Genomic DNA, 24,911 nt, shown 5'->3' with positions numbered 1-24,911 from the left:
TTAAAGTCCCACTCCTTTTTTTTGTTTTGTTTTTTGTTTTTTAATTTAGCTTAAATCTAAAAACCTGTGTTTTCTGGGACATATAGCCGCAGTATTGGCACGGTGTCAACCCGCCAGCTTCCTACCATTCATCGGTTTACTCTCCTGCCATCTTACAGCCCCTCACAACCCCAAACTATTGGTAGCGGTGCAGCAAAAGTGGCGGGCAACATCTGAGCCATCTGGCCGTATACAGTTTAGATCCAGATTCCAGCTCAGACGAGAAAAACAAAGACGTTCATGGGTCTATTTGTCTGACAGTGGATGCATCAGAATGGAGGTTGGGATCAACAAAAATACGAGGTTTTTCCAACTGCCTTTTTTTGTCAGCTCCTGATTCACAACGATTTGAATAAAGAAATACAGAGAATCTGAGTTTCACGCTTAATTTTCTTCATATACGTCCTTAATCATCTGAAAAAATGCCACAAGAAAATATTGGAAACACCAAAAACACAATTTTCATCGGAGTGGGTCGGAGTTTGCCCCTTGATCCTCTGGTGATCCCCAAGGCTACGTTCTTGGCCCATTACTGTTTAAGATATGTCATCTCCAAACATTCCACATTTATGTTGGTATATATTTATACAGATGGAAGCCATGATGGTCACATGTTTAGCTTAAAAAAAATCAGAGTTTAAGAGAAAACGGTTGTGTGGTTTTTTTCCCCACCTTGAATAAAAAAACTTTAGCAGAAGCCAATATTTAACCAGCACGGGAACTTTTATTGGTTTAAAAACTCGGCCAAAAGGTGTTTTAGAAATAAACCAATGACTACATTCAGCAAACTGGGGTTTATTAAGATTCACTGTACAGCCAGAATCAGCAAAGACAACAGTCAGAACACACAGAACTTAGACGAGGCTTCACTGACATATTTGTTGCTGTAATATTGACGATTTTTTTAAATTCTTTTTGAAGTGATGCATCTCCAAAGAAACGTTTTTCTTTTTTTTTTTTTTTTGAGAGAAACGTGCAGACTCCATGCCCTCGGCTTCAGGAGTCGCCCTCCCCCCCCTTTGAGGGGCGTCCTGCTCATGCTCCAAACAAACCGTTGAAAGGTAGAAAAATGTGGTTGAGCCGCTCGTCTTTGTCATGCAGTCCACCTCCTCCTTTGGTCGGCAAACTGAGGAATGTGTGAAAATGTTCTGGCAGACGCTCCAGACATGACAGGAGAAAGGCTTCTCTACAACATGCACACTGACTTCTACGGTCACACACAAACCAGCGGTTCCCACGTGCAGAACACACCAAACAAAAGTGATCCTGACCAAAGCCGATTCCTTCAGATGGAGTGAGACAACGTGTCTTAGAAACAACAGCAAGTTTGATACAAACCGAGCTTTCCCAGCCGTTTTAGAGGCAACTGTGTGTCTGGAGGGAGATGACAAGCCTCCACAGCTGCATGCTTCCAGGAAGCCGTGCAGTGATCGGCCAGAGTTTGGCACCATGGCAACAAGGTCCTTAAAGTTATGCAAAATGCTGAGTCATCCATAATGTCATCATTTAGCGTGGCCTCTCCTGCTGTTCGCCATAAAACCTCCTTTTCAGCTTTTTCTCTTAAAAAAAGAAAACGCGTCTCGTCACTTTTCACGGAAAGATGCTTCTGTCCTGCATTCTTTGAAGTTCAACTCTGGCAGTTTTTTTTTTTATTCCATTAAAACTTTCAAGCTCTGTCTTTTGAAAGAGGACTCAAAAATCTTGACACACCAGGACCATGCAGATGAAAACGGAGATGAAGGTTTAGTTGTTGAACAAGAAGGAATCTTTTCACAACCACAAAGGAGAAAAGCATTTTGGTTTTCTCAGTTTTTTTTCCCCCTGTAATTTTTAATTTTGTGCATTTGATTGTAAAGGCCTCAGTCACAGCTGCCCGTACGGGTGGATACGGGCTATCTGCAGGTAAAAAATGGGCTCATCTGTACTGCCGGGGGTCCACACGAAATTTTAAGACCGTTGACCGCCTGTTGAGCCTGTAGAGTGAAAATGTTCATGCAGATTTTTTTCTACAGGTGGTACTATACGATAGGTAAAGGTAAGTAAGTGCCTGCGTGACGTATGGATCTTTCATTTTTCCCACTACCCCAAAACCTGCACACCGCGCAAGAGCCAGTTCGCACACCTTCTGACGACTAGAGTGTGGTGTAAGGGCACTTTACGACGGCATCACCTGTACGTCTAAAGTGAGTGTAACTTACGTTACAAATACTTCACGATTTACTCAGTACAAGTACGACAATGGTACATTCCATTTTCATGAGGTGACTGTACTAGCCTCAAGGAAAATGCAAAAAACACTAGTGTTCCCTCTCCTCTCTATAGAGAACACGTGGGGTTGACCCCCATATATGGGGTCGACCCATGTGTGCATGTGACCTGTGCATGTTGTCCATATATAGGGTGCATGTGACTAATGAGTATTTTGGAGGCGTTTTGCTCCAAATATAGGGGATACATCTCTTTGCGGCCTACAGTCGGTCTCATAATCTGCCTCTATTGACTCATTTTGGAGGTTTAAATGATTTGGACTAACGTGAGATAAAACACAATCAGGACAAAGTGAGCGCTAAAGCTGAACAAATCCTCAGAAAGTTGAGAAACGGTAGACAGGAAAGTCCAGCAGCTGATTCATTTGGGGTCTTCAGAGCAGGGCGGGAACCACAAAGCCCATCTCAAGACATGGGAATGTTTACATTTTTAGGCTTTGAAATCTCGAAACATTCTGAAAGTCGTGACGATGAAAGAGCCACGAAGCTGTTTAACCCGACCATGCGGTCTCTGTTGGTAAACCTCGCTTTTGGGAGGGATGAGGATGAAAGAATCGTTTGAAATGACTGAAACTGAGTTGGTGTGAGAACATGAGGTAGGGGTAAAAGAGGTAAAAGAACTCAGAAGTTCAGGTCAGTGGTCGAGCTCTTAAACAAAACACAGAACTGCAATATTTTTCATTGTTGGGTATTTTCATTTTATAGGTTTGATGGTAAATGGTTAGTTTACTGTAGTATTTACTTTTACAAGTATTCATTGTGTGTGTGGTCATGGGTTGTGTGTGCTAATGGAGGGAAGGGGGAGAATAAAGGGTGGGATGGGTTTTTATCTTTCTAATGATTAATATATATTACTTATTGATTTTTTTATTGGTCAGTTTTTGTTTTTAACTTTAAAGTGCTTCAAGCTTGATTTGATTTGAATTTTGATTCCCATCCGTCATGGTTACCGTCCTTGTGGACACCGTGCCATCTAGTGTTGAAGTTCTGGACGACCCAGTGGGTTGAGCAGCTTCCGTAACAGTTGGTTCATTCTGGGTTAAAATAAAAACACGAGTGATGGTTAATGTGAGGTTAGGGGAGACCCAGACCCCACATTTCCCTCCAACCGTACAGCTACGTTCCCAGCGGCCCGGGCCGCGAGCGTTGCGTTCACTTTCAATGAAAAGTCTACATCTACATGCATTTTGGGCTTCAAACAATCGCGTTCGCGCATCACTATGCAAGTCTCTACAACCGTTTTCAGGCTCTACGCACAAAACGCGCGTCCATTGAACAAACATTGAAAGTTAAACAAGTTGAAATTTGGACTTAGATTTGATGGTGAGGTATGGATGGCTCCCCTTTCAATTCACACAAGTGCCAACTGTTAGAAAACTGATCGTGGAGGAGAAATTGATAACTGCAATTTGTGTCCGGCTGGCGTATTATGACACCAAGTCTTTCATATATCGTAATAGAGCGGTGAAAGAAAGAGCCGAGATCTGCACCGCTTTGACATTTCAATCCAAGCCTCTTCCAACTGTACGGGGAAGGACAAGCTCTGGTAAACAGTGGTAGAAGAAGAAGAAGCCCCTCCCTGCTTGTCCAGAGTGAACACCGCTGGCTAAATGCGCATTCTTGAATGCACGTCACAAGCCTGTTGTGTCCAATGCTTAAGAAGTGACCCTGGAAATAAGTGTCAGTTAAATTTAGTGTAGACTCCTAGTAAGTCAAATGTAAATTCTAACAAAGACTACACAGTGATGTCCTCCATGTTGTGTATGGACAGTTTGCACGCTGCCTTCTGGAGATCAGGCAGTTCTGGATGGAGAACCCAGACTTGCAACGACTTTTCCAACCTCGTTAGAAACTAACGGGCACCAGATGGATCGAGACCACAGCACAGGCACAATGTAACAAAGACCGCCACAACTCTTCATGCGGTCCCAGTCAGGACCTTACACTATCATGTCCAGATTGCCAGGAAGGCCACCAAGCATCAGAATCTCCCATCAAGGCTTCAGACTGGCATTGATGAACGGCCAAACAGTTCCAAGTGGGCCTTCATTAGCTCTTCTTCACATGATCCAGACCAAAGAAAAAGATTGTTTGGGTTGAGACACCTCTGCAAACTTCTCACATATGTCAAACAAACCACAAATACCAACATGAAGAGATGAAAATGTCAGTTTTCTGCTCCTGTGAATCTCTCTTCATCCTTTTCTTCTGTCAGTCAGTCAGTCAGTCACTCTTTCTGCTGAGGTCTCTCCATGAGGATCTGTTGAATGTACGTCTCCAGATCATCAAGGCTGCTGCCGTCTGCCTTTCTTCCAGCCTCATCGTTTCGTGTCACTGTGGGCACCTTGACAGAGTCACCAAACATCTTCTGCAGGGAGGAAACCAAGCTTGTTTGGAGAGAGGGCCGCTCTTCAGGGACGCGGACCCTCTGAAGCGGTTGGGGGAATCGAGGAGGATAGCCGTTGTAGTAGGACTTGTGCTGGAGGCGTACAGGAGGAGGCCTCCTCAGCTGAGGCTGCACCCAGCTTTGATAATGCCTCCGAGGGGGGAACGCGTCCACAGAACCTCCCCACAGGCTGTTGAGAGCGGCAGGGGGTTTGGTGATGTAGTACAGGGGTTTGGGTCTGGGGGCAGGAGGAAGATAGATGGGGTAGTAGTCCAGGAAGGGGCTCCTCTGGTAGTAGGAGGTGTAAGCGTAGGGGTAAGCAGGATAGTTGGTCCAAGCAGACTTAGAGGGGTTGAGACGGCGGTTCTGTTTGACCAAGCGAGGCTTGGCAGGCTGAGACCAAAAGCCTGGACTGGCCTGCAGAGATTTGGAAAGTTTCTTTTGAAACTTCTCTGATCTGAGTTTGTTTTTCTCCTGGAACCATGTCTTGAGGAGATTGGCAGCTGGAGATGGTTGCTTGGAAACTGGAAGGCTGTTTTGATTTGAAGCTTGCCACCCAGCCAAAAATGATGACGACGGGGTTGATGGAGGACGCTGCCAGAAGGACATCAGCTGTTGGGGCGCGTCCTTCTTTTTCTTCTTCTCAACATCCGTGATTATGTCCACAACATCGTCCGCTGGGAGGTGCAGCTTACTGGAAATTTCAATGAGCTTGTCGATGGTCTGTGGGTCGATGTCGTTCTCCTCGGTCACCTCCTGCTCCTCGTTGGACCTCTTGTCCTCGGCGGCGTTGGACACAGGAGAGCTGTGCTTCTTCTTGCCGTGGTTTTGCTTGACCATGTACCGCAGGAGCATGTCTGAGGCGATGTCCGCCAGCTTTTCTTCCTCCATCTTGGCTTTTTGTGCCTCAGCTGCCTGCCTCAGCATCTCCTCTTGTTCCACCTTGGCTCGGGCTTCTTCTTCTTCTGGGCTCAGTACCTCCTCCTCTTCCTCCTCTGGTTCATCTTCCTTTTCCTCTTGTTCCTCTGTTGGTGGAGCCTGAGCAGCCATTCCACCGTACGTCTTGTCCTCCAGTTGTTGGATGGAGTTGTCACTGTCAAACTTTGGGAAGTACAGAGCCTTCTGCGTCTCCTCCTGCCACTTCAGCTTCTTCTTCGTCAGGGCCAGATCGCTGCCTTTATGTTTGGGTATGACGTCATTGTAGCTGCTGAAAGCGCGCGTCTGCCGGCGCTCTGCTTCAACCTCTCTTTCAGTAACGGTGTTCAAACGAGGAAACTCCTTCATCATGGTCTCCAGACTCTTGAGCTCCTCTGGGTTGAGCTGCTCCTCCTCATCGTCCTCATCATTGTTTTGGTCTCCGGTGGTTAATCCTGGTTGGGAAGCGGCTCCATTCCCGATCCCTGATGCCGTTTCTGAACCTGTTGGCTTTTGGAACTGGATTGTCTGGCTTACGGTGTGACTGTTCACCTGCTCTGTCATCCTCTCCTCCTCTTCCTTAGCCCTCTTCCTCTCCTCTTCCTCCTCAATCCCCCTGTCCTTCCCATGTGAAGCAATCAGCATCTCCAGCTCCTCCCGTCCATCTCTGTTCCGGTCTCCTCCCTCTTTGTTTGCCTCCTGCTTTTTGACAGCTCTCCTCTCAGTCTTCACCTCATCCTCTTCGGGTCTGCCTCGCTCCGCTTGTGAGTGATTCAGCGCTTCCAGTAAAACTGCTGCTAATTTTCTGGGATCAACATCTTTGAAGAGCTCCTCCTCCTCCCCCTCCTCTTCTTTGTGAAATGATGCACTCTCTTCATGTCTGTTTTCCAGTCCAGATGGAGCATCAGCATGAAGGTTTTCACCGTCTCCATTACGTCTTAGAGGGTTGGAGGTGGACAGTTGGGGAAATGAGACGGATACGAGAAGGATGAGAAGGGTGAAGACACTTGTGGCTTTATAGTTCTTGGTCATGGTCAGGAGTGCTGAAGACAACCAGATCTGGAGGAGAAAAGACAAAAGACACTCAGTCCACTTCTCATTTACAGTCAATGATCCAGCCTGATTTTTTTGTTTTGTTTTTGTTTTTATTCCCAACAGCACATCAGGGTGGTATTCCAGAAAGCAGGTTATGCTAGCTCCCACGGTAAGTTTGAGGCTAAGGAAGTTGATAACCTCAGCTTTCGGATCCAGAAATGGAGGTATGTTTCAGGGTATATCAAGTTGCCATAGCAACTCATGCCCTGAACATAACCTGGTCTGGAGCAGGTTTAGTTGAAGGTTAGTTTGTTTCCAGAGAGGTGTAGCAGCATGGCGCTTCCATTTGAAGATGATTTAGTGGATGAAGAAGCCCAGATAATAATTTTTCCACCATGAGAGGATGATAAGACCACATATGGATGTTGGAAAGATAAAGTTTTTTACATTGATCTAACTTAATTATTTGCTTCAGTTAAGATAAATTTTAGAGTTCAGTCAACTTAAAAATAATACGCAGTTATCAGACATTTATTTTACTTTCAGTCAAATTAATTCAATTAAGCAGGTGTAACTTTGGTGCTGCTGTTAGATTGGCAGCGCAAGGGATTGTGGGATATCATTCCCTTTGCCTGTCTGGACGGATTTGTTTAATTCTTTATGCACCATGTGTGAGAGGGAAGGAGAGGGTGATGAGTTTATTTATTAACCCTAGTGCTAGGAGATCTGGCAAGAACTGAAGTTAGTGTCAGAGTCATGATTACTGAATGAATGTTAGATGTTGCAAATCCACATTCATGTAAACAATAGAAAAGTAAGAATATCTGCAGCCTCAAACTATGTGAGAGATGACATATGAGAGATCAAAAAGTACAATAAATTTAGATGGATATACATTTAATTGAATTGAAGTAATATGACATTCAGTAAGACAAATATGTAAATTTGAGTTGTAAAAACAATTATTGAGTCGGATAGACATAAGAAATTAGGTTGAATAAATTTAGTCGAAAAATCAACTACTTGTTACCAATTGAATCAGTTAATTTATGTTTAGTTGTATATATATATATCTATATATCTATATATCTATATCTATATATATCTATATATATATATCTATATATATATATCTATATATATATATATATATATATATATAGATATAGATATATATAGATGTACATCAGTGACGTGCGGTGAGGTTAATGGCTGGTGAGGCACTGACGTCATCACTCAGATTTACAAACATATGAACCATGAGTATAAATAACTGAGTAACTTATTCACCATTTAATTGACAACAGTTAACGTTTTGTTTAAAATATCATTTCAACATGTTTTTTTTTCATATACAAACTGCAGCATAGAAAAAAGCACAAACGTTATTATCGTCTTACCTTTACTTGTAAATAAAGTCCATACGCCGCTCCTTCTGAAGAAAATGACTTGCCGCTTGCTATCACTTCTTCTAGTATTATATTCAGGCTGTTCATAATCTTAGGGCTCACCGGCGCCCCCTAACATGAGGCACGAGAAAGTCTGGCCTCACCCAGCGGCTTTTTTGCCGGCGTTTAGCGCTCAGCACAAGAAACACGTCCCTCACATACAGTTATTTATAAAAACAAACACTGTACATCATATACATCTGCTAAATTATGTAAACTCAGCTCATATAGTACAGGTGATTGAACCGACACACAGAGAGACAGCAGTACTGTCTGACTGCATAGGTATTGCGCAATCCAAGGTGAGGCTCAGCGGGCTGGTGCCTCATCGCACGTCATTTCTTATTATCTGAATGGCAAATGCGGAAATTCAGCGATTTTGAAAAGAAAAAACACCCAAAAATGGTACATTTAAATGGAAAATGACTGCAAAGCACAAATTACTGATTAAATATAATAATTGAATTTATTTTTTCTCTTTTCTTCCCATAATGACAGGTGAGGCACAGCCTCACCTGCCTCTCCTGACTGCACGTCACTGATGTACATCTATATATATACACACACATATATATACACACATAAATATGCATATATATGTATATATACTTATATATACACACACATATATATATACATACACACATATACTGTATATGCATATATATGCGGTCCTCCTTCGGACGCACCGCGTTTCATTGAAACTTTCCCTGGGACAAGCTTTGTCTTTGGACCGGCAGCCGGATCGCCGAAGGCAGAAGTGCTGCTATGCAGATCTGAGAAACTCTAACTCATCATATGAATTTGTGTTTCCAGAGGTGTCCAGACAAAATAAAGGCTGATGTTTACATAGTCTCTGTAGCTTACAGGCCCTACTAACCCCAACCTTACATTAGTGGTATAACAGAAATGCTGAGCAATATTAGCGCTAAGTGGATGCATCAGAATGGAGCGGAGCAGAAAGTTAGTTGCCCGCCCAGCGTATTTACGTCATAAGTACATTTTTTTTCCCAGCAGCATTTTTTCATCTGCTCCTGTCTTTGAATAAAGAAATACCCAGAGATGCAATTTCAACGGACTGGGTCTTTAATGTGAAACACACACATCCCAGAGTTGACACCAGGTTGAATTTGCGCAGAAATCCACATAAAGCTGCAGCTTGGTGCAGAGGAGCATGACCCATATGACCGCCTTTGCACCACATGTTTTACTCAAAAGAAATCGTGTTTGAAGAGAAAAGGCGGAAGCCACAGCAGTTGTCCAACTGCTCTGTGACTGCATGCCTCACGTTTGCTGTTGTTGTTTGTGTCAAAAAGTCATAAAGTTGAATTTTCTCCACTCTGTTGTCACGAATCGACTCTCACGGAGCTGCACGCGCTCACGGGCTCTCTGAGAGAGACACAAAACACCAGCACGCGAGCATTTGCCCTGCAGCGCGCGCTACCTGCAAAACAGGAGAGGCGCGCACGCCCCCAGGATGAGCCACCTCACTGCCCACACCAGCACGCCTCAGCGTTCAAACAGGAGCAGCCTGAGAACTCTGAAGATGAAGAGGAGGAAGGAGGAGGCGCAAAAAGTCGTTTGGCTCTGTCAAAGACAAGCGGACAGCAGCGCAGACGGCAGACGAGGGAGTCTACAAGTGACACCACATGGGAAGCACAACTGCACATCCCACCTGAAACACTAAGCAACAAATGCACATTACAACAGCTGCTGCAACAGCTGCTTACAAGATGCGAATCTGCTGCGCACCTACCCCAGACAAGGCGCACATCCGTCCATCATGCAAGCAGGAGACGCGCATTTGTTGCGTCTCCCGCATGCAAACGCGCATCTGCTGCAGCCCTGCTGCTCCTTCTGCGTGCACATTAGGCATCTGTTGCAACTCCTGCATGTCAGCTGCGCATCTGCTGCTGCCCTGCCACCCCTCTTGCATGCAAATTTGGCATCTGTTGCACCTCATGCAAGCACATTGCGCATCTCTTGCACCTCCTGTATGCATACTGCGCATCTACTTCATCCTCTGCACCTCTTGCATGCAAACTGCACATCTGTTGCAGCCCAGAAACATCTCCTGTGGGCAAACTGCGCATCTGCTGCACCTACTGCATGCAAGCTGCACATCTGTTGAGCATCTCTTGCGCTCCTTTTGCACGTCCGCACTTCATTCAATCTAAAACTTTGCTCTCCTCTCATTTCTAACTTTTTCTGTTGCGCCTCTTCTTTAGTCTTGAGAAAAATTCCCGACACTCAGCAGCATTTTAGGAAAATCTTTTCGTGCCTCAAACCTGCAGATGCGTGGGAGCTGCGGGGATTCCAGCGTCCTCTCCTCGTCACGTCCGCTGCTGGGAATCCCACGGTCCCTCGAGGCCCGCCTCAGTCCTCCGTGAAAGCCGTTTTTGTGCGTCCTCGCGGAATTTCTGTGGTGGTTTGCCTCCGTTTGGGGTCTCCTCTCGGGATCGTCTGTTTTCAGGACTCTGGACAGCGGCTGCGGCTCACAGGCTGTGCCCCCGCTCACCAGACCCACGTGACGCATGCGTCAAGCGGTTCCCATTGACGTCACTGCCCACGGTTTCATTCATAAGATTTTCCCGGTGCCCACCTCTTTCAACCCTCCTCCTTTTCTTCTGCTCCCTGATGGCAGAAGCTGCTGAATGAAGCAGGCGTTAATGGCGGCCGCTGCAGCATCATCTGTCCATGTCAGAACATCCCCTCCTCTGCATGCCTGCATGATGCACGTGCTGCACCAGGACTCCACATGGTCAAGCCAAATGTGATGGAAGCAGAAACATGTAGGAAAACGCTGCCCCACATCAAAATGATTCTGCTTTCACACACCCTGCAGCAAAATATGAAGAATGTTGTTGTGAAATATTGATTGAATCGTTAAGAAAACATAGTTAATCTTTAATTAAATATAAGCTAATTTTTTCTAACCCTTTTTGAAATGATCTACTAATTTTCTTTACTTTTTACAGAAAAAAAATCCCTGAAAAAAACATCACTTTTTCATTTGAGCTTTGCGGTTTGTGATTTTTATGCACTGAATACATGTCTCAGAATTCTGCTGGATGTAAATCCTTTTACAAATTAGAGACCCACTCCAATGAAAACACTGTTTTTAACGTGTACTCAGTGGCGAATTTAGCAGTTTGGGGGCCCCAGGTGAACAATAACAAGGGGCCCTCTGCAGGAGTTGGATTGATTTCTCCTTTTTTTTTTTTTTTAATCCTTACCCATAGTGTAAATCATTGAATAACAGCCGTACTGGTCCAGACAACATCAATGTCAAGAATCCAAAAGTTTTAATAAGAATTAAAAAACTAAAGTCACAATTAAATGTTAAAGACATGCATCTTATATTATATTATTTTAACTTGGAAAAATAGTACATTTATAAAATGCACTAATTTGTTAATATTTTGAAGGAACAAATGAGGATTTGCTGTCTTTTCGTTAATTAGTCAAGTTCTAATAAAGAGGACAAAAGAAACAGAGTTTTCCTGATCCTGTTCTTGTCTTTCCGTCTTCCAGCACTTTTGGAAGTCAGGCAAAAATGTCTTGCTTTCTTTTGGCCTTTTCCTCTTTTCACTCTGCTTCATTTGAGCACTTTTTTTTTCCAATTGCTTTGAATCATCAATTGATTTCTGTGTTGCCAGATTGAGCTACGGTTTTCCAGCCTAAAAGTCATCTAAAATTAAAAAGTATTTGTTACTTTCTAGTTGTGTAATAAAAGAAAATTATCCACAACACTGACAGTAAAAAATCCTCCCAAAAACGTATACGTCTTGGTTTCCTATGTCGGAGAGTCCTGTGCTTTTGGTTTTTAGTTTTCTGCTGGCGGCCTCCAAGGGGAAACCATAATGCCACACATGCATTCATAAAACAAATGTTCTATTGTATATATTATTTATTACAATAAACTCTGTTGTTTTTCGGCCTCATTCAGTCTTTTCAGCACAGCTTCACGTCAGTTCTGAAGTGAAATACATGACCTTTCATAAAGAAAGGGAGAACAAGGAATAAAAATGTCTAGTTAGAACACGTTAGTGTGAATGAATATTTATTTTAGTATCAGTAGGCTTTACATTTTATGACGGCAGGTGATGACAGGTGAAGCACACACCCAACAGCGTATATGTGCTTGAAACGCGCTTCAACCAGGAACTAATAGCTCCATAACCGATCCAAAACCCGCCCAAATTATGTCAATTCCACCTAAAGCTATTTTTTACCTGCAAAGTCAGAATAAAAACTGGCCTACCAGCTCTGCATGCTTTTTTGTGGTATTTTTCTGACACAAAGAAATTTAAGCTTAAAGTTTTAATTCTATGTATTTATTTTTTTCAAATTGTTGTAAATTAGGAATAAAAAAAATGCAGTTTGAAAAAAAGCACATTTGTGATGTGGTAAATACGTTGGGGGAGGGGGGCATCCTGATGCATCCACTTGCAGACGACTGGCTGTCTTGAACGTCTTTGTTTTCTTCTTCTGCCCTGGCATCTGAATCTGTACGGCTGAGTAGATCCAACAATGCTCGCCATTTTTGTGGCACCGCTAACGGTAAGTTGTAGCTGGAAGCTGGCAGAGGAGGGTGTAAACAGAGAGCTCTCAGCAACCAGAAAGGGAAGGGGGGGGGAGGCGTGGTTTTTGCACAAACCCACGCTCCAGCCTACAACTCAGAGACAAATTTCTAAACAACTACTGCCGCTCTGCAGAAACTGTCCTAGAAAACGATACGTTTTTGGGTTTCGGCTACTTTCTGCGTATTCATAACTAGATTGGCAATTCCTTCAAAGGAAAGCTATAGAGATTCGAAGTGTTTTAAGCTGTCACTATCAAAGGCCAAAAATACACAGTTTGAATATGGATGCACCTTTAGGTTTCAAGAACCGAGGGACATAGCTGCTCAAAGGTTCTTTAACTCACCACTAGGGGGCCTCAAACATTTTAAAACTTTCTAAGGATAAGACATTTTAAGACATTATTAGCATCTTAGTTGCTTTTTGTGCTCAGCGACCAGACGGATCCGTGTCACAATCAAAAACAGCTTTATTGTCACCAGCTCTCCATACAAACAAGAGTTCTCACTTTGAAAGACAGATTAGAAAATATGTACATACATTCCTGAAAGCAACACAAGCTGAAAGACGCGCACACGCACACACACCCCCATGCACACGCCCTCACTTCATTCTGTTAGGGGGCAGAGCCTCTGCTGAGCAGCGTGTCCCCAGCCTGCCTGATGCTCCACCAGCATCTGCGCATCCCGTAGGGAGACGTCAGACAGGGTTTTCTGCTCCCCAAGGATGAAGAATGAGCTTCTGCCAGAGAGGAAGAGGAGATGTAGGGGGGAGTGTGCTGGATGTATGTAACAGAGGAAGCATCAGAGGTTTTTTAATGAATTCATAATCACATTCAGCCGCTGAGAGATCGATAACAGTCACTCACATCCAGATCCTTCTGTTGGATCATTCCTAAAACAAACAAACAGTCATTTTGAATCAGTCGCTGCAGCTTTGAGGAGCCAGCGGACTTCTGCGTTCCTTTATCGTCACGTATGACTTTTAAATGCGATCCGACGACCGCGTCAGCTTTTAAAGTCTGCAAGACGTTTCTAACTGTTAACTCAAACGGCTGATGTTTTTCTGCTGTGAAAGATGAAGAGGAAGTCCATCAAGAAGAGCTGTGGTTCACCGTCCAGATTTAAGGCAGCTTCTCTTGATGTAAATAATCAATGCATTGCTTGGTGGTTTAATCACAGATTTATCTGGAAGAAATTAGAAAATAAAAAATAAAACCTTTAAAAACGCTTTTAAAAGTCCAGAAAACTGTTGATGAAGACTAATTCTGTTTGCTTTGTGGAAAAGGTTTAATAAAAGCAAAAGTGGCACAAAGCTGCAGTGGATCAGGACACTCCACGAGTGTTTATTTATGTCCCCTCATCCGAGCTTCCACAGCCGTTTCCTCCACCCCATCATTCTTCGTAGGATATTTTTGATGATCATTTCTTACGGCTTAAATGTGTGTGTTTCTTCGTGAAGATCAGGTTAAATCATCGCGTCTGCTGGGGTGAGAAGCGGGTGCTTGGTAAGGCCTGAAGGGGGCAGTAGTTGACCGCGGTGCTCTTCATTTCTGGGGCGACACAGAGCGGGGAAGCAGCTGGACCGGCATCAGTAGTCTGACGGGACCAGAGGGGAACGTCGACAGGAATGTTGCTGCAGTCCTTCACTGAGGACCAGAGTCTAAACGTGAAGGAGAGCCGATGCGGTGAGGCCTGCTCTGGTGGACATTCTTCACACCTGAGACTTCAGCTGGACTCCCCCCCCCCCGTGACAACCACACACAACCACAGCCCCACGCTGGGCTCACACTCACTCACAAACACGACAAAAGGCTGCGGATCTGCTGCCTGAGCATCTTCCCCACGACAAAAGGTGGGGCAGCAGAGCCCAGAGCCAGCGGCACAAGTCCGAGCATGCTCAGTTCCAGGCACTCTGCCCTCCGCCTCGTTGCTGTGGCAACAGCTCTGTTGTGTACTACGCCAAGCCCATCTCCTCCAGAACGCTGCGAGGGGATTCGTCCTCCTGCACAGACAGAAACATGACGTGACGGGGATTTGAACCTGGAACTTGCGCTCTCAATCTTTTTTTTTTTAACCAAACCAAATCTGACGGAAAGGGAAAAAAAATGGAAGAATGGAAGCTCCTGGAGAACTTTGGATGGATCTGCAGCTGCAGAAACACCAACATATCTTCCATTTCTGGTCAACAAATCCTTTTTAAAACAAGAGAGTGCGCCTCTTTCCCATCAGATAATGAGAAGGAAACTCAGGTGATAGATGACCTCTGCTCCACAACGGAGCTCCAACCCTGAGGTGGAGCAGGTGAAGGAGTCCTTACCTCCTGCAGCAGGTCCGCTTGCTCAATGGCTTTGAGGACGCTCTTCTTCGACGTGTCCTGGATCTCCCCTCCCATCAGGAACTCATCCAGGATGAAGTAGGCCTTCTCAAAGTTAAAGATGATGTCCAGCTCACACACCTGCGCACAAAAAAACGGCGTCGGCGCCTCCATTAGTACCCCGGACCTGCAGCTTCTGATCCGACCGCAGCTCCATCACTCACGCTGCCGAAGTATTTATCCAGGAGCTCCACGAAGCGGTGGATGACCTCCAGGGTGATCAGCTCGTTGTCCTGCTCCTCTATTGCACAGCAGAAATACAGGCTGGCGTACCTGCATGGATAAAAGACAAAAGCACCGCATGAATCACCTCTGACCAGACGACCCTGACCTCAACCTTCAGACTTGCTCCGGTTCTGCAACATGAAACATCCTTTTTCTATCAGTGTCACCTCAAACATCCAAATTCAGATGATCTTCAGATATATAGAATCTGTGGTTAACAAAATAAAGAATCTGATTTTTTATTATTGTTTTCCACTGGGCCCTTGGGGGCCCCTGGGGGCCTCTGGAGAGCCACTGGATACACAAATTGTGACCAATCAGCAGACTGGAATGGCAGCTATTTCACGCTAAACTGAAACATATGTGAGCAAAATCAGACATAGGGAAAAAGCGAGTTGAGACACAACGCATGCAAAAACATTTGTTTCGCAAGTGCAAAATTATTTTTTAAAAGCAAAAAAAAAAAAAAAAGGTTTTGAAAGCAGACAAAATTTCAAAGCAAAGATAAATAAATTTAAAAGCAGAGAAAAAATATGTGAATGCAGATATTTAATATTTTCATCTGCAACTTAGAAAGCTTTGTTTGCAATGTGGTGCCATAAATATTGCTCCATAGAGGACAACAAAAAATAGTGAAAGCAGGTGGGTATTCCAGGAAGCATGTTTAAACTAGCCTGACTTTAACCCTGAACTCTGGCTGAAATCCGCCTGAACTCGCTTACTCTGGGTATGTCGGTTCCAAAAGACCGGATATGAGTTGGCGTAATTACGCCCGACTCGGTAACCCTGGGTTAATGGGCGTGCACAGCAGGTACATAAAGACATTCTCAATAGATCGCCGATTTCCGGAGTCACCATGGAAACGTGTGGAGAAAAAAGAAAGCGCTATATTTCAGTGAGACGGAGTCTGAGGTTTTAATGACGGCGTATTAAGATTATACGTCCATCAAAAAAGTAACACGGCTGCATCATCATCAAAAGAAAGAGTTTCTGCTTGTAGTAGAAGAACAGACAAAGTAAACGCACAAGTTTCTGATCTTATTTCCATTTTCCTCGTGACGCACATAACTTATCCAATTTTTCCAACTTAAATGAATGACTTCTATTGGTAACAAATAATTGAGTTAAATTTATTCAACCTAATTTCTTACTTCTATAAAACTCAATAATTGTTTATCCAACTCAAATTTACGTATTTATCTAACTAAATGTCATATTACTCCAATTCAATTAATATTTTTTCCATCTTAATTAATTAAAATTCTTGAACTCTCATATGTCTAAGTTTGAGCCAGCAGATATACTCATTTTATAACAATAAAAAGGACGGGGAAAAAATGCACGGAGTGCAAAAATTGATTAAAGAATTTTCTATTACTATCATTGCTGACCGTAGGGGTGCTATATAAACTCATCATCCTCTCCTTCACTCTCACTCATGGTGCAGAGACGTAAGCATAGTAGGCCAAAATAACTCGGCAAAACACAGTAAAACAGCTAAACAACTAAACACATTTGGTCAAAAACCCACACTTAAATACAAATCCGTCCAGACAGGCAAAGGGAATGGTATCCCACAATCCCTTGCGGTGCTGATCTAACACCAAAGTTACACCTACTTAATTGAATGAATTTGAATGAAAGGAAAATAACTGTTTGACTAAACAAAAAAATGATTTATCTTAACTGAAGCAAAAAATTAAGTTGGATCAAAGTGAAAAAGTTGAATTTTCCAACATCCATATGTGGTCTCATCAACCTCTCACGGTGGAAAAAGTATTATCTGAGCTTCTTCATCCACTAAATCATCTTCAAATGGACACCCCATGCTGCTTCACCTCTCTCAAAACAAACTAAGCTTCAACTAAACCTGCTCCAGACCAGGTTATGTTCAGAGCATGAGTTTCCATGGCAACTTGACCTACCCTGAAACAAACCTCCATTTCTGGAACCGAAAGCTGAGGTTATCAACTTCCTTAGCCTCAAACTTACCGTGGGAGCTAGCATGACCTGCTTTCTGGAATACCCCCCTGTTGAGCTTAAAGTTTTATAAACAACAAAAAACGTTTAAAACTATTTTACTCCAACGCTCAATTCATGGAACACATGAAGGGAAAGACCACAATTGATCAGAAAAGACATTTTACTTTCTGGACCAAAAGTAATACCGTATTTTCACGACTATAAGGCGCACTCAAAAGTCATAAATTTTCTTCCGCCAGCAGGGGGCGCCCTATGAGCCGGTGCGCCTTTTGTGTAGTTGTGGGTTGTAGAAAAAGATGGAGGGGGGAGGGAGAGAGACGTAAAGGCCAAGTGGAACCTAACTGCAGTGCAACTATCTACATTTTAAAGCCTTCTATGCTCCTTTTACCTCATAACCCTCAAACATTTCAGTACAGGAGGAGCGAGCAGAGAAGCAGCTGGCCCACTGCTTTGAACTGCTACCTTCGCTAGCGCATAGGAGGAGAAATGCAGAGACAGACTGGCGCAGTTCTGTGTGTGTGTGTGTGCTGAAAGCAGCTCCGTTTTCTAGCGCATAGAAAGGAAGAAAGGAGACGGCACACGCAGCGTCTGTGTGTGTGCTGTGTGTTTAGCGCTTGTACGGAGGAAGGGAGCGCTGCAAGTGAGCGACCATTCAGTTTGTGATCAGTTAGGGAGAACAGTAACAAGATAAAAATATTTTCTCTACAAAAAACAGAGACTGGATGTTTTATTAACCCACTCTAGAAGCGCTGAGGTTCTGAACGGGGCGTTAACGTGCCCGCGCCTTAACACCCGGTGCGCCTTTTGTATGTGTCAAAGACGGAAAAATCCCCCGTGACTGAGACCGCGCCCTAACATCCGGTGCGCCCTAACATCCGGGGCGCCCTATGGTCGTGAAAATACTGTATTTGTTTTTTATGTGTGTGTGCAAACACTTCTCTGTCAACATGATAACTCTGGAGCAATAAACTGGTCAACAGTTGTTGGTCAACAGGAAATTAACCTGTTCCTGTCTTTTGATCGGTTTGCTGTGGATGAAGACTAAAACGAGACCCGCTTCAGTCCAGCGTGAAAACACAGCTCAACAGCAGTCGGTGTGGTTTCTCCGTTGAAGGACACGGATGAAGATCAGGAGAAGCACACAGTGACCTCTGAGAGATCAGAGACTAATGGAGACCGAGAGTGGGCCTCATTTTTGTCACCGCATTTAGGTCCTGCTGTTCCCCAAGCACAGCGGCACAAACTCAACCCAGAGCCACACACAGTCAGTCGGCTCATTCGGTGTGTGGTTTGTGCAAAAGCCAGGGCCGTGTCACCTTTTGTAGACAATCTTGAGGTCCTTCCACTCCAGGAAACTGCACATCTTTGGTTTGCGCGCCAGCACGATCTGCATGAGCTCGCGCACCATCTTCTTCTTGTCCCGCTCGGCGGTGGCAGTGTACCACTTCTGCAGCCGCAGCTTGCCCTGCCGGCTGAACAGCAGCATGAAACGCATCTGCAACAACAACAACAGCGCAGGCGGCCATTAGACGGGAGTTTTGATTCAACTCTAGAACTGCTCTAAATCGGACATTCATCGCTAAAGTCTGCTGACATTCATGTTAAAGGAATCATCCAAGAAATCCAGTATTCTAGAACATAAAAGCTTTCAGGAAACTGTTGAGAGTCGTGTAGACTGCTCGATAAAAAAAACTTTCACCATCAACTCATACACAAATTGTGACAAAAGCAGAAAAAGATTCTAGAGAAGAAAAAATTCAGGTAAATAAATGACGACAAAAATTCAATAAGTGGGATAATTTATGGAGATTTCACAAATGAAGAAACCAAAGATAAGTTAGGGGCTAGGAGGTGTGACAGGGGCTGGGGGTTGTCTGTAGGTATGGGGAGGGGGGCTCCATTTTAATTGTCCTGCTTTTTTTTAAATGTTGTTTTGTTTTGTTTGAATGTAAAGCACTTTGTGTTGTGCTTTTATAGGAAAAGTGCTTTATAAATAAAGTTTGACTGATTGATTGAAATATTATGTTCAAAATAAAACTTGATGCACATCTTACGAGCGTCGCTCAGCAAGAACAGATTGTTGCTGGAGGAAGCGTGCACAAAAAAAGAAAAAAGAAAATTTATTGTTATCGCAATATCAGGCTGTACCAGATGCGTATCGCAAAAGATGAAGACCATAAAACTTTAAATGGTAACCATTTAAGCTGAAATGTGCTGAAACAATCTTATGGCAGCTTGAAGTATTTAACCAATCAAATAAATCCCTTTATGCAATTGACCAATCGGATGGACTCCTTTGATGTAAGATGCTCGCCCCCTATGTAGACCAGAGCCATTTAGAGTATAATTTAAGCTACGTTGACTATTATTTTAGAACAGCTTCAGTCAAATGGAGATTATGCTTTTGGTTGTTTTGCTATTTGTTCATGTATCGCAAGTTATATCGTCATCTAGGGTTGTGCCGATGTACGATACCATCGTCCATCGTGATGGCTGACTGACATCACTATGGAGAGACACCATCGTGATGCCACGCCCCCCGCCACGCTGCGAGTCGACACCATAATAAAAATCCATGCGGGAAACGCCACAATCTGCATCTTGGCCGCACGTAAATATCTGGGAATAACATCAGCCTTTATTTTGTCGGGACACGACTGGAAACAAATCCACGTGATTGTTTGAATGGTTTCTAAGGACTGAGCGACATTTCTGCTTTGAAAAGCTCTCACACCGCTCCAAAGCCACTGTGTGAGTTGGCGGTCCGAGCTCTGCCCGGAAACACACTTTTAGACCTGGTTCTCCTGAGTTCGGTAGCTCGTTCACCTAGAGCTGCAGGACAGATCGCAGTCCTAAGTCTCCCACACATGGCGCACACGTAACAAAGCATCACCCCTTCCCCTAAAAACACAAAGTCCGTCTGCTCTGCTCAGAGACACGGTCGCTCGGTCCACCGCTTGACTAATCAAGTGCAGGAGCGGACTACTTTCCCATTTTGTTTGTTATGTTTTTTTTTTTTTTTTTTTAAAGTCATTTCCCTCAGTTTATACTGGATCATTGCGGATGAGTTATTAGTTGGGAAATAAAATAAATGAAGTAAAATCTTCTTCTTTCGGCTGCTCCAATCAGGGGTCGCCACAGCGAACAAGTCGCATGGTAAACTTGGCAATGTTTTACGCCGGATGCCCTTCCTGACGCAACCTTCTCAAACCGGGCTTGGAACCGGCACAGGGGTAGAGAAGGGAACAGGGAGCAGCCCGGAGTCGAACCCTGGTTTCACGGACGGAAGGCGCCGCGAACCAGCACGAGCTAAACCGGCTCCAAAATAAATGAAGTAAAATAGCGAATAATAATTATATAATCACGAAAAATTAAAAATTCCCCCCGGACGATTTCAAGCTGTGATTATCCATATCGCAAAAGTCAGCAAAAATCGCAAAAAAAAATGGTAAACCTTAAATGTGCTAAAACAATCTTATGGCAACTTGAACTATTTAATGAATTGAATAAATCTCTTTATCCATTTCGCCAATCAGATGGAGCCCTTCATGTTGTTGACCAATCGGATGGAGCTTTTATTTTGAATGTTTCCCTCCTAATTAGACGAGGGTCATTTGGAGAATAATTTAAGGTGTTTTGACTCATATTTAAATTAAACTTTTGCAGTGAAATGGAAATGTTTTTGTTGTTTTTTCCTTTTTGTTCATTTATCGCAAGTTATATCATCATCGCAATATTGATCACTACTTTTGCAAATCACAGGTTTTTCTTCATATCATGTAGCCCAACATCTGTAGTCCAAGTGGACATCTTAAAGTTCCACTCTGATCATCTTTGGATCTGGTCAAAGCATTCCCAGTGGTCTTTTAGTTATAATTATGCTGTTTTTAGACATAATAAATTAAATAAAATAAAAATCGCTGTCATTTTCTGGGACATAGTTTCTGCAGAGCGGCAGTAGTTCATTAGAAATTTGCCTCTGAGTTGTGGGCAGGAGTGTTGGCGTGGAGTACGCCTACCTTCCTTTCCCATCATCCCTTTTGGTAACACTCTATACCGCTAGCTTTCAGCCCCATCATGCCCCCCGCCTAAACAAAAATGGCGAGCAATCTTGGAGCTTTCCAGCCGTACATCTTAGATCCAGATTCCAGCTCAGACCAGGAAAACAAAGACGTTCTTGGATCTATGTTTCTGACAGTGGATGCATCAGAATGGAGCGGAGCAGGAAGACTGTGGGCGGTCCAGCGTATTTTCTGCTTCACAAATACATTTTTATTCCAACTGAATATTTTCTTCTGCTCCTGATTCACAGTGATTTGAATAAAGAAATACTCCAAAATTGCATTTTTTTTTTATCCATGTCCTCCATCTTCAAGTCTTTCATGCCGCTCAATTCTGTAGCAGCGATTCTTTTTCGTGAATGATTCTCATCTGTTCAGAACACCTTTTCTTGTTTTTGAGCGACGCATTTTAAGCTCACAGGTAGGCCTGCACAATATACCGCAAATTTATCGTTATCGCAATTTCAAGCTGTGCAATATGCATATCGCAAAAGACAGCAAATTTGCAATAAATGGTTACCTTAGATGTGGCCAAACAATCTTATGGCAGCTTGACGTGTTTAATGGATTGAAAGAATCCCTTTCTGCATTTGACCAATCAGATGGACCCCTTCACGTTGTTAACTAATCGGATGGCGCCCTATTATGTTGTATGTTCGCCTCCTACGTCAACAAGGGTCATTTGTAGTATAATTTTTAAGCTGTTGTAATGGAATGGGAATAATATTTTTGGTTGTTTTGCTAATTGTTTAAATACCGCAAATTATATCGTTATCGCAATATTAATTACTAATATCGCATATCGCGAGTTTTTCTTCATATCGTGCAGCCCTACTTACAGGAAACGTAGTTGAGTGCAAATAACAATCATGTGATTCTAAATGCTAAGCTTCCATAAAAGACCTTCAATGGTTGCTCCCAACATTTTCCAAAAGGAGGAACAGATCAGCTGTGAATCTGTCAGACAGACGAGAAGAACCAGGACATTTGAGAGTTTCAAGAACTCCTTTAAAGCCTGAAAATATGACCACACGCCACAAAACTCCCAGGTGCCCCAGAACTGTCATGATAAATCAAATTTTCTATCAAGGTTCAAAAGACCTACTTAATGTGGTTTTCGCTTGAACTTCAAAGTTTCATAAAATAGAGCTAAGTTGATGTAGAGTGTGCCTGTTAAGGACTTCATTTGCATAAGGTTTCACTGAAATCAGCAGGAAATGCCACCTCAGTCTGGGTTATGTGCTCTATAAATAACATATGAAGCTACAATGAAGTTAAATTTAGCGTCTGAACCGGGCAGCTTCACTCAGAGGTTTTCAGAGCTGAATGAGGTCTAACTCATTTTTAAAGCCCTTAGGAGAGGAGACATTCAACCGGACTCTTTTTTTAGAAAGTGTATTTACAAGAGTCCTTCACAGAAATCAGGATTGAACGTGGTTTTTATTTATGTAGAACAGCTCCAGATTTATCAGTGCTCGTGTCACCAGAGGGATCCTGTCAATGATCTCGGACTTCAGTGACCCAAACGCTCATGTGACCACAGGCGTCGAAAAAGCAGCAATCTTTTATTTGTTGAAGGTGGAGATTGAAGTCGATTCTTTTGAGCCGGATTGAAGCCCGGTGCTTGTTGCAGACACATCTTTTGTTCCTATAGTCTCATTTTTCAAATGGGCAGATTAAAATAAAAAAAATATAAAAACAAAACCCTAAAAGCTTTCATTTCCCCATGCTTCCTCTTCCTCAGTACTGCAGTGTTATCAGGAGCACAGCTCACGGGTAACCGAAAACCCACGAAAACAGCGGCACACCAGCATGTGCACAAGTGGATGTCAACTATATGGTGCCCAGCAGGGAGACAAGACTAGAAGATTGCACACCTTGAGTGTTGCTGGTGAGCAGCACATGAGCCAGATGCTGCAAAGCTGCAACATCTGGTGTTCACTCAACAACAAACCAGCCCATATCATCACACTTCACCTCCATGCTTGGCGTGAAGAGTTTGTGCCAATGTCTTTCTAGTTTACAAACATTCTTTGCGCCCAATAAACCAACAGGCCTCAGAATGGCCCAAGTGTACAGCGTTTCCTCACTTATCGTAGGTGTTACGTTAAAAAAAAAATAGGCCGAATCCACAAATAATTACAGACGTTTAAGGCCGTAAAACTCATCGTTGCACATTTTATACACATTTCTCCAACAGACATGAACCTTTTCACACTTTTCTCTTGTTTAAACTCTGAGTTCAAACCGTCATATAAAAGTAACTCAAGTATTATAGAATGAAAGCAAAGATGATGACACGTCATCAAAGTCAACACTAATTAATTTCTCCATTAAAAACTATTTCATAGTTAATGGATGCAGAGCCCTCACCAATTCTATTTGATTTAAGATCAACAATTCAAAGGTGATATCCCGCCTGATGATGGGTCCAGGTGGTATACCTCACCTGGCCACCTCATCATGTCCGGGAGGGACGACGCTCTGCGCCGCCAGCTACACCTGGCTGGACTAAATCTGCACCCTAAAGCTCTGTGGATCTCAAACTACCAACACCTGTCCTACTTTTCCAGGCACGTGTGGATCAGGACGGTCGAAGCAGCCCCCCGGGCTGCGGCCTGGCCTTCAGGCAGGTAAACGGAGCGCAGGTGAGCATTTCCTGGAACAGTACACCTTGCTTTTGCTAGCATCATTAGCACAGCTGGCTCTAGAGTGGCGGCGGTCGCTTACCATTCTCTGCCGGCTATGGAGCACTCTTCCGGGCACACGGACGAACTCTGCAACGACGCAGACACGGCGGACGCTAAAGGTCCATGTCTGAGCTCTTCGAACCGGACCGAAAAACAGCTGCAGAGCCGCGATACGGACCGACGGTTTCAACCGCAGCCCTGCAACGGGTCCGGGTAGCCGAGCACTTCCGCCTAAGACCGAGCATGCGCACTACACATCCGCGTATGCTAGTCTATGACGTTGAGGACATTAAGTAAAAACTTTTAAATATTTGAAAATAAATAAATGTAAACATTGTCAAATAAATGTAAGACAATAAATGACATTTTAAAGTAAAATCAAACCATAAAAAAATGTATTTATTTATGCATGCATTGTGTGTGTGTTTGTGTATGACTGTATGAATGCATGTATGCATATATGCATGTATGTATGTATGACTGAATGAATAAAGGAACGGACGAATTAACGGACGGACGAACGAAGGAACGAGCAGGGAGCTGGTGGCCCACCAGCATATTTTCTATGTCACAAATGCAATCTTTTTCAAAGAGAATTATCTCATCTGCTCCTGATTCACAACGACTTGAATAAAGTAATCCTCATAAACACATTTTAAGTTTAAATTTCTTCATATATGTCCTTCATCATCAGAAAAATGCCACAAGAACGTGTTAAAGACACCAAAACACAATTTTCATCAGAGTGGGTCTTTAGTGTTTGCAAGTGACTCCCCAACATTTAGTGTTGGGGAGTCACTTGTTCCATTTTAGCCTTTTCAAATGTTTTTACTGAAGCTGCTCTCAGCTGCTAGAGTTCAAATATCATCCTTAGTTAAAATAATAAATATGCAGACACTGCAA

At 43.5% G+C, this 24,911-nt stretch overlaps 2 protein-coding genes across 3 annotated transcripts; both read right to left on the bottom strand.

The window, feature by feature from the left end:
• Positions 1–3,003: 3,003 nt before the first annotated feature.
• vgf (VGF nerve growth factor inducible) lies at positions 3,004–10,691 on the bottom strand. Of its 2 annotated transcripts, none has more exons than XM_020711767.3 (2): positions 10,372–10,691; positions 3,004–6,666 (listed from the first exon to the last, which is right to left on the bottom strand). In XM_020711767.3, exons 1-2 carry the CDS (start codon positions 10,624–10,626, stop codon positions 4,534–4,536), a joined length of 2,388 nt encoding a protein of 795 aa, XP_020567426.1. In that variant the 5' UTR covers positions 10,627–10,691; the 3' UTR covers positions 3,004–4,533. The 2 variants fall into 2 exon arrangements, with proteins under 2 accessions (XP_020567426.1, XP_011486027.1); XM_011487725.4 differs by having other exon boundaries at positions 10,379–10,663.
• Positions 10,692–13,124: 2,433 nt separating this feature from the next.
• ap1s1 (adaptor related protein complex 1 subunit sigma 1) lies at positions 13,125–24,292 on the bottom strand. The gene is made up of 5 exons (XM_004080006.5): positions 24,049–24,292; positions 18,574–18,752; positions 15,214–15,322; positions 14,993–15,130; positions 13,125–14,677 (listed from the first exon to the last, which is right to left on the bottom strand). Exons 1-5 carry the CDS (start codon positions 24,049–24,051, stop codon positions 14,630–14,632), a joined length of 477 nt encoding a protein of 158 aa, XP_004080054.1. The 5' UTR covers positions 24,052–24,292; the 3' UTR covers positions 13,125–14,629.
• Between the last annotated feature and the right edge of the window lie 619 nt (positions 24,293–24,911).

Source organism: Oryzias latipes, chromosome 18 (genome assembly GCF_053564925.1).
Source record: "Oryzias latipes strain Hd-rR chromosome 18, Olatipes_Hd-rR_3.1".
Taxonomy (NCBI): domain Eukaryota; kingdom Metazoa; phylum Chordata; class Actinopteri; order Beloniformes; family Adrianichthyidae; genus Oryzias; species Oryzias latipes.
The sequence above is the reverse complement of the archived record's forward strand: the minus strand, read 5'-3'. Positions and strand labels throughout refer to the sequence as shown.